Consider the following 16,478-nt stretch of genomic DNA (forward strand, 5'->3'; position numbering starts at 1 on the left):
GTCAGAAGACTAGTGGGGATGCAATGGAAGCAACTCCTAAAATTTAGGAAGTTACTATTTTTTTGGACCCCAGAATCTGCTCGTGTCATTATCTTCGTTTTTGCACGAGGATTAATCCTCTGGTCTGTGCCGAGGTCAAATTTTGCATCGAGGATGGTGAATTTTAGACCGGAAGGCTAGAACGGGAAATATCTTCGAGTGCCGCCATTTGGCACAAATTGGTGCACTTACCTCTTTAAAGAGGGCTAGTGTGCAGTTTTTTTGGCTTAGAGGGGCTTATTTGAGAAGGACAGTTGCTGATGAAGAAGGATTGAGTGCTTGCCTACCTTCCTTGACTATGATGCACAGAGGGTTGAGCTTGCTTCCTACTCTCTCTCTCTCTCTCTAACAGTATGGTTATGCTTCTGCTTCAGAATCAAGGGCCTTTCTTCTGATTTATGTACAGTTGTGTGGGAATATGCTGTCTTTGCATGAGGCAAGAGCCTCCTTTCTTCAGGAACAGGAGCAGTTGTTTGCAGTTCCCAGCAAGGACAGGTGAGGGTGGTAACCTCACCAAGCAAGTGTCTGAAACAGCACTAAATCAGTACTGATTCTGGACTGTTCAAAGGTTATTTCAGAGCCCAATTGATGTCAGAATCAAGGGGCACTTGGCATAGATGATGCAGAACAGTGCAGGGAACAATAAGAGCTGAAAACAGGTTTCAGAACAGGTCTGAACCAGCAGTTACAGTGGGCTGAACAGTACAGGGAGCAGTATGAGTTGAAAACAGGTTTCAGAACAGGTCTGAATCAGTAATTACAGCAGACTGAAATGGTCAATTCTGCACTCCAACCAGAAGTTTCAGACTTGGGCAGAGTTTCCCCTCTTGGTCAACTTGTTTTAGGATAGTAATTGTACTGTTATGCTGCCAAATTTCACCCAGAATAGGTGAAAGATAGCCCATTGTACTTTCTATCTTTTTAAAAATAAAGAAATAGCGCAAGGGGCGCCTAACTTAGGGGCCAATGGGGTGTCTATGTCACAACAAGAGCACTCTAGCTTCCTGTATGTCTTCTTGATTCTGTGTGTTTAAGTTCACGTAAAGTGGGCGACTGTTAATTGGGTGAAAGCTTTTATATATTTTGGTTGTACACTACCACCCTTCCGAGTGAACAGGCCGGTTACATCACGTCAGAACAACCACCCACACAGAAGTCTCTCTGCTGTTGATGAAACGAAGCTCTACTGCACTCAGCTGAGCCTTTCTCTCTCCACACCTATACGGAAACGCTACTCAAATCCATCAAGCTTCTTCCATGGCTTCCAAGAGACGTGAAGATGCCGAGGGAGGTCATGCTCGAAGAGCTCCCCAACACGAGGAAGTAGTCGCTCTGCTAAGGGAACTCAACACAAATTTGAAGCCCAAGCGGAAGTTACCTCCGAATTCATTCAATCCGAAGGACTGGTTATTCCACAACAAACCGAGGTTGTGGTCATACCCCGTAATCACGATGGATGGCCGAACGGAGATAATTAGGTTTAGTACATAAGAAAAAGATTACTTTGAAGCTATTAACTCTACAACTTTCTAATTTTTGTATTTTATGTTATTGTTTTTTTTGCATGTTATGATAAAATGAGAGATAAGTTAATAATGTTAGAAAAGCCCGTAGGGTAAGTTTGTTACATATATTATAATTAGTTAGAACGTACTTAAACTTACAAAAACATATTAGTATTATCAATTACTTTTTTGGAAAGAATAGGGGAAATCGATTAGGGGGATAGATTCTATGCATTGCATATATCGAAAATGCTAAAAGCAAGCGTTCTCTCTTTACCCATCCCTCTCCCCTCCCCCGCGCGATTTCGTCTCTGCTGTAATCAACCGAGCCTCTCTCTATCCATATATACGTGGAAGCACTGCTCAAATCCATCAAGCTTCTTCCATGGCTGCTCAAATTCATCAAGATGTTGAGGGAGGTCATGGTCAAAGAGCTCCCCAATGTGAGGAAGTAGTCGCTGTTGAGGGAACTCAACACGAAGGTGAAGCGCAAGCGGAAGTTACCCCCGAATCCATTCAGCTTGAAGGACCAATTATTCCACATTAAACTGAGGTTGCAGTTATACCCCGTAATCACGATGGATGGTTGAACAGAGATAATCACGCTTAGTACATAAGAAAATGATTATTTTAAGCTATTAGCTCTACAACTTCCTAATTTTTCTAGTTTATGTTTTTTTTTTTTTTGTATCTTATGATAAAATGAGGGATAAGTTAGTAATGTTAGAAAAGCCCGTAGGGTAAGTCTGTTCCATAGATTACAATTAGTTAGAATATACTTAAACTTACAAAAACATGTTAGTATTATCAATTGCTTTTTAGGAAAAAACACGAGAAAATGATGAGGGGGATAGATTCTATGCATCACATACATTGACAAGTGTGTTAAAAATGTTTTATGGTTATGTCTGCTGTTGGATTTGTGAATGATGAATTATGTCTCTTATGATTCCGTGCTTGTAACAGCCGGACGAGTTGTGGATTGTGGTGGTTTGGGACGTTGGGGTCCCCAACCCAACACTTTCTAACACCCTGGGGAGTGTGGAAAAACTCACATGCAGCTGGGGGTCCTATGCTCCTGAGGGAGGTAGGTGTTTTTGGTTTTTGATTACTCAAACACTTGAGAGGGCAAAGGGCCGAGTGATAAGTGCCCTTACTATGTAGGACGGTTCCTGAGGCTCAGGGAAGCTTAGAGGGACTCTGAGCCAGTAAATTCCCTGTTGACCGCAAGCGGAGTGCGATCACATACAGCCCCATCCTATGAGATTGGAAGGTCCTATCCTAGGCTGGACAATGCCTTTTTGCAGAAAGACGGTTTTGTATCACTTTGCGAAGTGATGGTTCTGCTTGTTATTATGAAATAAAGTATTTGATTTCCGAATTGTTTATTATGTGCTAAAGATTGAGTTGAACGAACCCAGTTTGATTGAGTAATAAAAGGAAGGTGTTTTTTTATATGTCCAAACAGCATGGTAGTATGCTTTGCTAATTAGAAAACTAAAGCAAAGTCAATTGAGGAAAGTGGGAGACTTCGATTCTGACGATCGAACGGCTATAGTTGGGTGGACCCGATAAGTCGGGTAACTTTCCACTAGATAGAGCTGATTAAATCGTGACCCTCCCAATATCAGTAGGATTAATTACTAGGTTTAGCACCATTTTAGGGGGCCGGAGCTGAGATTTTACCTTATGGGTAGGGGGATCGAGTTACACTCTCCTCCATCTCTTACTCTTTGAACCAAGTGCAGTGGTAATCTCACTCTTGCCTTTGATTGATTACAAAGTGGTCTTTTTAGGTGGGCATTAGATTGTTGTTAGGGGTGACTTTTCCACGCTTTCCCTGTGAAGTAGAATTGAGATTCCCATGTCCAACTAAGTCCTAGGTTTCCCATGGGGAGATTGGATGGTGATGTGCATGGATATGAATTTTAATCGACTACTGAGAGGACTCCTCCGGGTCTATTGGAGGAGGCATCTCACATTACCCGGCCAATATATTACTTGGGGAGTGTCAAATAGGAAGTGATATACCACATGATTACAAGAAGAACCTAGTTGGCGACCACCACTCTCCCTCCTAGTGAGGGTCTTGCCAAGCTCCAATAAAGGAGCTTCTATCTGATGCTTAGAAGAGGAGGTGGCATTTGTTGCTCTAGAGGTAATATCAATCCCCACATGGCATCCAAGTTGTCTCGTTGTGGTCCCATAGGGGACCTAAGTGAAGTACTCATGTGTTCACCACTTTGGTTGCCTAGTGTCTCATACCCAAAATCCATAGCACTTGTGCCGATTTAAGGCACTTGCTCCTTTGTAAAGTATCTCCATGGCCATATTGCGCTCTTAGAGAAAACTTGTCTTGGTGGGAAGGATAATGTCTGGCATCAATGGGGCTAGTTTGACATCGATTGCCTTTGCAAGGATCTTGTTGCTAGTTCCAAGCAAAGTTATTATAACACTGTGTGATCTTTAGTTTGTATCTACTTCCCTTGGAAATGAGGTGAATCGGTCCCTTGCAAAGTCTCTTCAGCATATCCTTTGATGCCACAGTCTCTTAGAAAGTTGAGATGAGGCCTTTGCTGATAAGATCCCAGTATCTTGAAAAGCACTTATTTAGTCATATTCTCTTAGACACTTGCTTGAGGGTGGTGCTAGAAGTTTTGTTTTATTTAGACCTGCCACCATGAGGCTTAGATTTGAGAATGCCCATGTGCGATGCCAAACTTTTCATGAAAGCTGTAGTATTGTCCACCCAAGGGTCTCATTGCTCACATTAGGACACTAATAGGGCCATCTACAAAGCCATTGCGTGAATCTTGATGTCTAGCAAAGTAGCTCTGCCATATGCTTTAGCATGGTAACATGTTGCCGAGAGACCTATACTTGTCCTAAATGATTTCCCTATTTTTTCCATAGCGCATTATTACAATTGAAGCATTGCAATCTTGCGATTGGATAGCATCTAGCCTATTCTCCAAATTTGCGAACAAAGCCTAGCAAGTGAGTGTTTGAGTTTATTAACATAAGCTGAGAATAATTCATTTGGCAAGCCATCCCATCCAAGGCTTTGTTGTGTTGAAGATGGGACAAGACAGCCTCCACCTCTGGTTCAGTGATATCAACATCCGTAAACTTTGCCACTTCCGGCTTTGCTTGGTTCCACACCTTGCTCACAATATAATGGTGAGCAGCAACCATGGAATCAATAAGATGTTTGTGTGAGCCTAACAGATTTTTAAAGTAATTGGAGCACAAATGATGGCTCAAGGCTCGGTAAGGCTAGCTTCTCGAGGATCCTATAGCTGAAGATATTTTTGTGTGCATATTCCCACATAGATGAGCACAACCAACATGAGTCTGAAAATTATTGTCATACAATGGCTATCAACTTATATTTTGCATTTTCTTATCTTGAAGAGTGTGAACTCTGCATGCCTACCACTCAATGTATGTGACCAAGTCTTTAGAGCCAACAATGTTCCAACAAAGATTGCAAGTGCTGCAATTGAGCTCTAATAGTAGATGCATGTTGAAATCCCTTATGTGTGTGCATTCTTCCAAAAAATGAACCATGCTTGCATGCCCATGCCCTCAGATAGCACTCATCTACTAAATGAAGCAATAAGTTGCAGCATACGCTTTGAGAACAATAAGTTGTAGCATATGCTCTGAGAACAAATGAAAGACAAATGGCCAAGAAATTCCTTGAAATAACATGTGGCTTCACCCATATATTAAGCACTACTGGAAGGAAAGAGTCATTTTGGCCAAAATAGATCCTGTCCAATCTAGCCCAAGTTTTAGGACCTGAAAGAACGTTATGTGAATCCAAGCTTAGAAGGATGGAGCCAAGACCACATATCCTACCTTGGTGGGAAAGTCATCAAAGCAATCTTGATCCCTAGCTCCATACCCATCTTCTAGATATTTAAAGACCTCTGAAGTCATGTTTAATTTTTAAAGCATGTCTTCCTACTTGACACAAATCAATCATCGCATAAAACTTAATATACTGCTGTGCTATTATATTTCATTGTTATTTGGGCTTTCAAGAATCAAGAGTTTACAGCATGTTGTCCACTTAGCAGGTTCTGGTCCATGCTATATGATTCTTATGGAGACATTCCCATTGCATGGAAAGTGTGTTCCTAAGCCTCCCAAAAGCTTGAACAATGTTAATCTTGGTACAAGTGGTGCACAAAATAAAGTGACTATCAGTGACAAGTTGTATGACCGTGTCACAGTGCTCCTCACAAAGAACATGTAAGAAGTCCAAATTTTCTGAAAGATATCATGATACTGTGACCAAATTGTAAGTGTACTTATTTATGGTCAAGTATATAACCTGGAGTTACCATATTACAGTATATAGGCCCAGATTTTATACGATTATCTTTCTATGCATGGAATGTAAACCTGCAGTCTTACCATATTACAGTATATAGGCCCAGATTTTATACGATTATCTTTCTATGCACGCAATGTAAACTTATTTTCACTACCACATCACATATTTGCGTTCAGAGGGAAGATGCTCGTTACAATTTGCAGAGGGTAAGGAAATGCAAGCAGACTTTCCAATATAGATTTTGAGGAACTGATCCAAGAGATTTTTCCCTGTAACTTTATCTGAACAAACTTTAGTGAGATGTTTGTTGCTGCTACATTCCTTTTTCTTGTAAGTTGTTGGACCCTTTGAACCTGTAGCGATACAAGAATCAGTGGATAAGTCATTAATGCATTAAACAGTGAACGGTTCATCTTTGTTAAAGTTTTGAGATATTTATGGCATATTTGCTGCCCTTTCATTTTCATAGTAGCTCCTTGCAAATACATGCAATCCAGCATTGATTGCTACTTTACTTCAACTAGCAAGTAGACCAGACTTCGCTTTTACTTACATGTGGACCTGCTTCTCACAAATTTCTGAATGGCAAGGAAAGAGAAGATCCTAATTAAACCCCATCAGCAAAGCCTCACTAAGGTGAAAATTCAAGTGTTCCAAATGATGAATGGAATAAGCAAAGAGAGAAGACATTTCTTTGGCTGGCCACTCTCTATGGAGAATGTCTATTACAAGGGCTCTAAACATGGTTCATGCCTGAGTGCCTGGTTCCGGATTGGTTAGAAAGACCTCTTGCCTCTTCTTCACACATTGAGTCAACTTGTAGTCTCTTCTGTTTGCTTTAGAGGCTATGGATTCTCTTTGTGCTGGAAACAGAGATGCAGAGGAATGGACAGCGAGAAAAGAAGAATGAACACAAAGTGTAGAAGCATGAAGCCAAAACTGGAAACTGAGAACTGACATATGCACAAAGCATGAAGCCCATAGACATGCAGGATGAAATCTGGCCAGATGATAAATGCTCATTGAACCAGTATGGGTAAAATGGGCAAAAAACCTGAAGAGAGAAAACCCAAAAATCACCAAATTCGCACCTGAACACTAAAACACTAACACCCCCTCTAAGTGACATGCTGGGGAACAAGAACCCAAATAAGCCGAGGGATACAAAACATCTCTACAAAGGGAATGAGGGGTAAATGGACAGCCCCATCTCAAATGAAGAAAGTAAAGTCATGGTGGTCCAATCCAACTCTGTATAGGTCTCCAAGGCTACTGAGAGGTAAAGCCTTGGCTTAGCAGTTGGCATGTGGCTTGGTTATGCCAAGGATCCAATCAATTTTGTTAGATATGGAGGGCCAGAGGAGACACAAAGACACTGTTTATGTGATTGCCCCATTGCTCAGGAGGTTTGGATGGTCCCTTACAAGGCTAACTTTGTACTTTTTCTTGGGTCATTTTGTCCTGAGTCAATTTATCAATAGATTCACTCTTTATTCTGAACAAACATCCACAAGTTGTCCTCAATAGGACATACTCCAATTTGATGGTTTCCAACTCAATTTTCTCATAAACAAGATGATTTGGTCCTTCAATGGAAGGTTGGTTGGGTTCTGGACGAAGCAATAACACTCTGATTATAACAGCTTATGATGCTGGGTTGCACAACATGCTGCCTCTGTTGAAGATCCTAAGATTTTGGGATGATTTTTGCTGGACCACTAATGATTGAGCTAAGGGTGATGTAGTATCCTGCATGTGAGGGCATGGTGTTGCCGGTCCAATCTAAACTTCAATAGTACTGTAGGGTAGTGCCTTTGTGGTACTGAATGCTAAGGGAGGTGGTACCTTGGAGGTAGTGAATGCACTGATGGAGACCTTTCAATGACAAGTGAAGAGAGCTGGATAATTGACTCAAGATGCTGCATGAGAAGGAAATGTCCAACTTGATGTGACTAGGTCAAGGGGACCCAAGTAACTGTCAATCAGCTCAAAACCATCATAAAACATAGGCTTTTTCTTTGAATATATGGTGGTAGAAGCAGGTGTCTCGGTGTTATGGTAGAAATGATCTCAAGATAACACTTCAGCTGGGAGAAACAGATCCAGTGCTTAGCCTGCAAAATCTCCATGCAAAGGGAATAGTGAAGCTTACAAGTTTGTCATTTTAAAAGTGATGCACAGTCACCTTGTTCTGCTTGTAAACTGGTGATAATCAAATCATCCACATAGGGATTGATGAAGCAAAGAAGAGATTCACCGGAAAGAAACAGAGGTTTGCATCCTGTTGATTACAGATGAATCCGTGTGCAATGAATAAAGAGCCAATCCTTCAGTACCATGCTTGAGGGGTTTGCTTCAAGCCATAAAGCACCTTCTGCAAGTGATAGATGCACTACTCATGTCTTGGAAAACCTCCTCTTGAATCTTCCCATCCTAGAAGGCACTCTTGACATCCATCTGATAGGTGGGTCACTTTTAGTGGGACACATGTGCCAAGATCAATTTAATAGTGGTTATGTTTACTGCAAGAGCAAATGTCTCTATGTGGTCAATATCCTCTTGCTGAACAGGACCTTTGGCCACCAAGCACGCCTTGTACTTGTCCAAGGTACCTTCTAGAAAAACGTTGCTTTAAGGATCAACCTCATACCAATGAGCTACTGATGCAAGGGTCTATCCACCAGGACTGAAGTGTGATTTGAAGCAATAGACTCAACCTCTTCTCCCATGTCTTGTCTCTGCTCAAGCTCTAAAAGAGCATGTAATGTAGTGGCAACTCAAGCATTGAGTGGCATACCTACACATATCAGCCTTCATTCCAGACCAACAATAACTCTTCCCATAGAGAGTACCTTATCTTGCAAGTATGGTAAAGTAAAGGACTCAAGGATAACCCACTTTGAAGGATACTTGTCCAAGAGCATGCCCCATTTGATGAACTAATGATCAACGCCTTCGAATCACGAAGCTGATAGGCCTAGCCAATGAAGATGTGTCACTTGGAAGTTTGACATCCAACTTCAATCCCTTCCCATATAGCACATGAACATAGACATCACATTCTTAAGATTGAAAATTGAGAAATACAAGCCTATATTCCATGAAGGCAGAGTGATATCCTCAAGAGTTGAAGTCGAGTAATGATTCAAGATATTAACTACCAGCCTCTACCCAAAAAAAAGTGTAAATGCCCCTAACATATAGTATGCCAACATTATAATATTTGTTTGTTTTTGAGACTTCACATTTCAAGAAACGGAGAAACAAATACTTAAAGATGAATATGACAATTATTCAAAAAACTATAGCCATGGACATGTAAAAGTAATAGAGACAGGCTGAGGGTTGAAGATGGCTAAGCCCTCTCCCTCCCACATGTATCACTTACTATTTAATAAAAATAACTAATTTCTTTACAAAATAAGAATAGAAAGTGGGAATTATCCTTTCTCTATTGATGAACAATAAAACATCGATATGGCTTTTCTTTTGTTTTTGAATGGAAAAAGAGCTCAAGAAGGATGTGTTGCAATGAATTTATAGGTCTATTTTCCTATAAAACAGCAATGAAATAAGAGGTAATATAAAGATATTCAATAATGAAGGAGTGGAGGATAATGATGGAAGTGGATGGGGCCAACTTTAGGCTACCTTCAATTGCTATATAAGAGTTTACAGCTGATAAAATTGATGTAGAATGAGAGAAAATAAGCTCTCTTTATTAGAGAAAGGGGAGAGTTAGTGCAAAAAGGGAAACTAAAGTAGCAACAGAGACAAGTGTTCAACCACATGTCATGAAATGTGATAAGTAGTAGGACGCTTGGAAGCTTGGGCAACAAGCGTCTTGACACTTATCTCCTCTCTATAGTCTTTGTTTTGGACTGAAAACTATTAAGAATAGAAATAACTAAATTTAATAAGCACTACTAGAACAAAACTTACTATTTTTAGAATGCCATTCTTATTTTTTGATATTTGAGGCTCCTAAAATTTAGAGATTCCCTAAAATGTAGGGCTCCCCCCAATATGGGTGTCATGTGAAAGCTCTTTTAAAGTACATTATAAAAACATGTTGGAATCTTCATATGACTTTTCTATGCAAAGACAAACGTATTTTAAGCTTTCATCCTACACATGCATATTGTATATACATTTCATGATCATGTCATTTTGCTGATTGTAATTGTCTATTTTGGCAAATTTAAGAAGGCATTAATCCTTTTTGTGTACGAGTTTGACCTTGATATAACTTGAGTTTACACCTTTTTTTGCCACCTTGTCAAGCGTACATACAAGAAATTTGTCTAATTCTAAGAATATTGGTAAAATTTAGCATCTAAATTTTAGTCAATTAATTTTGAAAATCCTACAGTGACCAGTTTGACTTGAGATGGTTGGAGCTCATGGGATAGTTGTAGTATTGAGTAGAGAGAAGAAAGATTGGTAGAGCCTTAGAGATCAGATGACCATGTTTGATGTATCCCTTGGGTAATTATTGTAGAGAGATTTTTTACCGTTTTGTGATATGGTTACTAGTTGTTGTATTCCTGACATTGCTATGCTTCAATGGATTACCTATATTAAGTCCTTAAATTTGGAGCCTTTATATATAGTAGGTAAAGATAATTAGATGGCTAGTATGCTTTCAATCGGGTCATATAGATGGAAGTGTGCACTATCTTTTCTTTAACCCACTATGGGGATTCACCATAACCTGCAACTACTCATTAGTGGTTAGCTCTAATACACTTTTCATTGTCAAAACTGGTGCCCCTTGTGGTATTTCTTTATCTTATATTGCAAATAGAAGGAGTATAATTGAGATCCTCTGATCTCCTCCACTAATTCTAGTGCCTCTTGCTGTCAAAACTAACCAACAAGCCTCCAAACCAATTTACCCCTTGGTTTGGTTGGGGAGGGTCTTCACCCTGCTCCTTGAAATACAAATTTAGTCCCAAATCTGATATTGGTTGGTTGGCCTCTTGAATCTCTTTAAAATTCTTTAATTTCGAATTCTAGTCCTAGGCCCTAAATTTTGAATACGCATCTTGAGGTGATTGTCAAACCCTAATTTTGTTTTTCTGTTGCAAATTAGAGTTTATAGCAGAGATTTTTCATTATCTCCACCTTTGATAACTCAAATGGCTAGATTTTGCTAAGATAACTTGAGAGATACTTGGGTGATGAGAGAGAATGTTGTAGAAAGAACAGAATTTCATCGTGAGAAATATTGAAAACTTAGTGCTACTTGCTCAAATAGCTATGGAAGCTATTGCCTACAGCTTAGGACTACAAAAAAAGACTACTACCCTCTCTTGTATGCTATCATTTGCACCAAAAGGACCTTGGGATATTGTCACCAACTCTTGGAGGGCTTCAAATTGCTCTCGCATGTTGTAGGACTGATCCTTGTTGACTGCAAATCACATCAACAACCTCTCCTTGCTCTCTAACAGCCTTCTCTCTCACGACAATTGGAATAGATTTTCATCAATCCCTAAAAATGTTTTTTTCACTTGCATATGCAAGTTTTGCCAAATGGTAGCCTTTTAATCTCATTTTTCAGCATTATTCAACGTATTAAATTAATTTTCAAAATATTAATTCTGAAAATTAATTTAATAAAAATTCTAGTGCTCAAAATATTAATTTCACCAACCAATAATTAAATTGACTAGGCCAATTTGTCTTCCAAGTATCCTTGAGCAATTATTGACTCTTAGACTGGCATTAATTAATGCCTAGTCTCTAGTGTCACCATGACATTAATGGCCAATAAATTGGTCTAGACTCAAAGTTGACACCGAGTACCACCTAGTACCTTTTAGGCATAACTTATTATAACTTTTGCCTTTGGTACCAAATGATATCTTGAGGTCTTGGGTCCACACTGAGAAACAATTAACTTGCACCTCATATATGCAAGTCACATTAGCACATTTAATTAACTTTTAATCAAATGCTAAGAAAAGCAATAAAATTTCACATCCTTGTTCTTCCATTCAACCACCCCATTTGATAAAATAAGGGATAGATAATGGGTGCTTTATGCCTTTGTCCATTTAAAATCTCAAACTTGCAAGAGATTAATTTTCCCCCATCGTCACAATGGATCCTCTCGAACTATATGTTGGGTATTTGTTTCAATTGAGGATATCCATTCAATAAACATCTCATAGACTAAGAACTAGACCCATTTTACTGACTTTTTACATATCTCTCATGGATAAGCAAGATTCCACTTTTTGCATATTACTGAATCTCATGGTGACACCACTTGACATCTCCATGCATTGGCATTAAAGGCGTAGGCATCTTTGATTTTCTTAAGTGATCCTATGCTATCATTGTTTGATTGTCACTTGTCACATGCTATCTAAGCAGCAATTGAAAGGGCATTTGTGAGGCTTACTTGGAGGGCATTCAGTTGGATTTGTGTGGACCCATGCATACGCCCTTCTTGTTGGTTGATATGTGTTCTCACAAGAGTTTATGCCTTTAGAGGTTTGGTGCCAATGATCTCCATCAAAAATCCTCATCAAAGTAGGAGGCCTTCCCAAGGTGGAGTTGATGCACAAAGAGATTCGTGAAATCCTTCAAAAGATAAAGTGTAACTTTTTTTAAAAGAGAAAAGTAAAAAGTCTATTAACACTCCTCAAAACAAAGTATCCCAAGACGGGATGCAAAATACAATCAGCTGTGTAAGGGACTTTCATATCAAAAATTATCAAACAAGAGGAAGCCTATTACAAAGCTTGAATGAATAGCTAGTTGGGAGGAATGCCATACCATGTGAGTCTAGAAAAGGAAAAACATACAAGAACCTCGTGTATAGGGGAAAGCATCTCTCCTCTTCCTCGTATTCTCTGAACTGCCCTGTATTCTTTCTTTGGTTATTCACACATAAGAGTTTAGTGGCTGGTACATGGCTTGGCTATGATAGAGACACTGTCCCTTGTGCTAGACGTGCAGAGCATCAAGAGACGCGGAGGCATTGCATATGGGATTGCCCCCAAGGGCTTAGGAGGTCTGGAGGAGTGCCCATAGGATGGTGTTTCATGGCACCACAAACTCTGTGATTGCTATGTGGGGGACAATTGCTTGGGTCGCAGACAGAGGCCCAGCTTGTGGATACAAGGATGTACAAGGGTGTCATGCCTATCTTTTTTTGGGGAAGCTTGTGAGCAGGATTATCATTCTAGATTTCCTCACAGACAGTGTGGAGTCATGGGCATCGTCATAGATGGGAGTTCATAGCTAGCATTATTGCCTGGTACATATGGACAGCCAGATGTAGCCAAGCTATTGATCTACTGCAGAGATTCTCTCCAAGATCTGGATTGAGATTGTGAATACTCTCCTCAGGGATAAAGCATAACTTAAACATACTTGCAGTGACCATCATAGGAATCCATTAAAATTACCTTTGCTGACTAGATCAATGTGCTTGGCATCACCATGCATGATCTTCTTGTGTGCCTGAGTTATGCCATCAAAACAAGCGTGGTGCTTGCATAGGGCAGGTAGCGCCACACAATCATCCTTTGAAGGAAGATTCGGAGAAGGCCTGGTCTAAGACACTATCTAGATATGGAAAGTCTCTTACTTGGCCTGGATAAGGATGATCTCATCCCCCCCTCCATGGCTTCTTGCCCCTATCCCCCCAGACCGCCTTGAGAGGCTTGTATATATGATGTATCTGTGACTTTCATCAGCTCCTGCTTGGTCTGTTGAGCATGAGTACTCCGTTGTAATCAGTTTTTTTGAGTAATATAATCAGCCACATTTTACAGGAAAAAAAGGGATGATCTCATCCACCATGAGCTCCTTGTCTATGGTAGGCCCAACAACCTGATTGTCCATAGGCTGCTAGCCCTCTCTCTATATGTGGCCTCTTTGACCACAAAAATCACTGAGGGTCCCCTTTGCACTGTTCGGTTGTTGTCATGACTCCCTCTCTACTGCCTTTAGCCACGACCTCTTGTTGAAAAGGGCCACTTCATTCTTTGAGGGGAGTGCGGGCGGCTTTTTCCTTCTCCAAATATGATGTAGAATTTGGTAAGGATGGACAACTTGTTTTGGACATTGATGGCAGTCTTAAAAGTATGGAGGGAATCTGGAAGCTTTTGCATAATGCAAATCATCATTGGTGAAGGCCTTGCCAGCCTTCTTAAGTAAGTCCAACAACTCAATAAGCTTCTGCACTCTCTCAAACAAGTTAGGCCCTTCATTGCTTTCCTTTTATTAGATTTCACAGTAATTGCATTCCAAGAATTCACTACTGCACTAATTTCAGGTCATGCAACTTCCAGAGAGAGCATTTAATAAGGCATTCATCACTGCTCATAAACTGCCTCCAATCTGCATTCAGACCTGCTCACTGCTTGTATGCTGTGAAAGCACAGAAGTAGCAGGTATCCATTCAGTACAGGTATTCTATGTCACATGGAGGTATCCAGCATCACTCATATCCCATGTCATGTGCAGGTATCCAGCATCACTCATATCCAAGAATTCACTACTACACTAATTGTAGGTCATGCAATTCAAAGTACTTGCATTCCAAGAATTCACTACTGCACTAATTGCAGGTCATGTGATTTCAGGAGAGAGCATTTAATAAGGCATTCACTGATCATAAACTGCCTCCAATCTGCATTCAGACCTGCTCGCTGCTTGTATGCTGTGTCAACACAGAAGTAGCAGGTATGCATTCTCAGTGCAGGTATCCTATGTCACGTGCAGGTATCCAGCATTACTCATATTTACTGTTTGCATTCAAAATGGCATCCACTGCTCGTAAAATGCCTGCAGTCTGCATTTGCTTGTGCAAGTATTGCATTTATTGCATGTACTGGATTCACTGCTTGTATGTTGTGCAACAACAGCAGTATCAGGTCTGTGTTCAACTCAGGCATCCCATGTCACGTTCAGGTATCCAGCAAGACAACTACATTCCAGACTCATGTGCAGTAATCAGCACCATGACAGAATCCAGTCATGTCAACATTCATACCAACACGTAATCATATCAGTATTCACTACAGCATCTCTCATGTAAGCATTTGATCAGTCTTTGGCCGCTGACTCTCTCATGTTTCTCAAGGCTTAGAAGGAAAATACTGACAGCCATGGCAATATGCAGTTCTTGTGGGGTGGCCTTGGGTCTTTACATTAATCCTGAAATGTCCATTCTCATCAGTAAAATATTACACGGCGCAGCGAACAGAATCTGAGAAAGAGATAGAGAGTACACAACAGATAAGAGGAGAATCAGTAAATTCTTTAGCTCCAAACAACTAATACAAAGATGGCTCTGTCCACCCGTGCGCTTTCACTGTGTGAAGCTTAGATGGCGATCTAGACAGAAGATAGGTGAAGAGCTTAAGGCTAGCTGGAACAACAACTCTGACTGGGTGAAAGATGAATGATAGATGGCTATGAAGGGGTTTAGCTTTTATAGCCCGCGAAGGCTGTTAGGTTGGCCTGACCGACCTACCATATGAGCCTCCACTAGTCGGCCAGGGAATATTCCCTTTACCATCGGGCCAACGGTCACCAAAATAGGGGCCCCGTTTTACTCCCTTACACCGCAACTCGATGCAATGCGCCTCGATTTGCTACCAGCTTAACCACTCCGTCTAACCCAAAGATTAAACCCACAACGGTCATCTTTTTGCCATCCGGTCACATAGACCTCATCTGATATATAAGTCAGGACTCAACCAATGTCCGGGCTCACATTTGGCTTCTCCTTATAATGGGGGCCTTACAACTTTGAGCACCATGGATCATTGGTGGCACCTAATGAGGGTGGGGCATTGATCATATCTAATACCCCCTCTCAATGTTCACCCATAGGTGAACTATCTCCTCGGCCCAATGCCGAGTCTCTGAAGATGAACTTGAAGCAGATTCTTCGTAAGTGCTTTGGTGAAGATATCTGCTCCATTCTCCTCTGTTGGATAGTAGACTAGTTCCACTCCTCTGTTGGACAGTAGACTAGTTCCACTATCCCATCCTCCATCAAATCACGCACATAGTGATACTGGATCTCTATATGTTTGGTGCGTGCATGAAACAACGGATTTTTGGCAATGGCGATGCAACTCTGATTGTCACATCTCAGCACAGTTGGTTCTTCATCCTACACTCCCATATGCCATAGAATCCTTCTCAACCATACGGCTTCACATGCAGCAAAACAAGCTGCCTTGTACTCTGCTTCGGTAGAAGACAATGCCACTGTTGGCTGCTTCTTACTAATCCAAGAGAAAATTCATGAACCCAAAGAGAAACATTAACCAGAAACTGACTTCCTGGAATCAATGTCTCTTGCCCAATCCGAGTCACAGTTCCCCACAAGAGAAGTTTCGAAACTGTATGTGATACCATAGTCAAGAGTTTCCTTCAAGTATCTAAGCGCCCGCATCCCAGCCTTCCAATGACTCTCATGAGGTTTGTTTGAGAACCTGCTCAAAACACCAACAACAAAACTGATATATGGTCTGGTGTTACAAAAGTAGATCAGACTGCCGACCAACCTCCTATACCTCCCAATGTCTTCTAGTGCTGATGTATCCTCGACG

The 16,478-nt window shown here is 40.7% G+C and overlaps 1 protein-coding gene across 5 annotated transcripts in view; it reads left to right on the plus strand.

The window, feature by feature from the left end:
* Nucleotides 1-16,478, plus strand: part of LOC148017229 (choline transporter protein 1-like) — a 172,146-nt gene that overhangs the window by 86,347 nt on the left and 69,321 nt on the right. For all 5 annotated transcript variants that reach the window (XM_087663203.1, XM_087663205.1, XM_087663206.1 and 2 more), the window contains one exon: nucleotides 5,630-5,804. In XM_087663203.1, the coding sequence (XP_087519329.1) occupies nucleotides 5,630-5,804 (175 nt within the window). The remainder of the gene's footprint in view (nucleotides 1-5,629; nucleotides 5,805-16,478) is intronic.

Source organism: Lygodium microphyllum, chromosome 22 (genome assembly GCF_053477565.2).
Source record: "Lygodium microphyllum isolate KBCC chromosome 22, Lygodium_microphyllum_v1.1.10, whole genome shotgun sequence".
Taxonomy (NCBI): domain Eukaryota; kingdom Viridiplantae; phylum Streptophyta; class Polypodiopsida; order Schizaeales; family Lygodiaceae; genus Lygodium; species Lygodium microphyllum.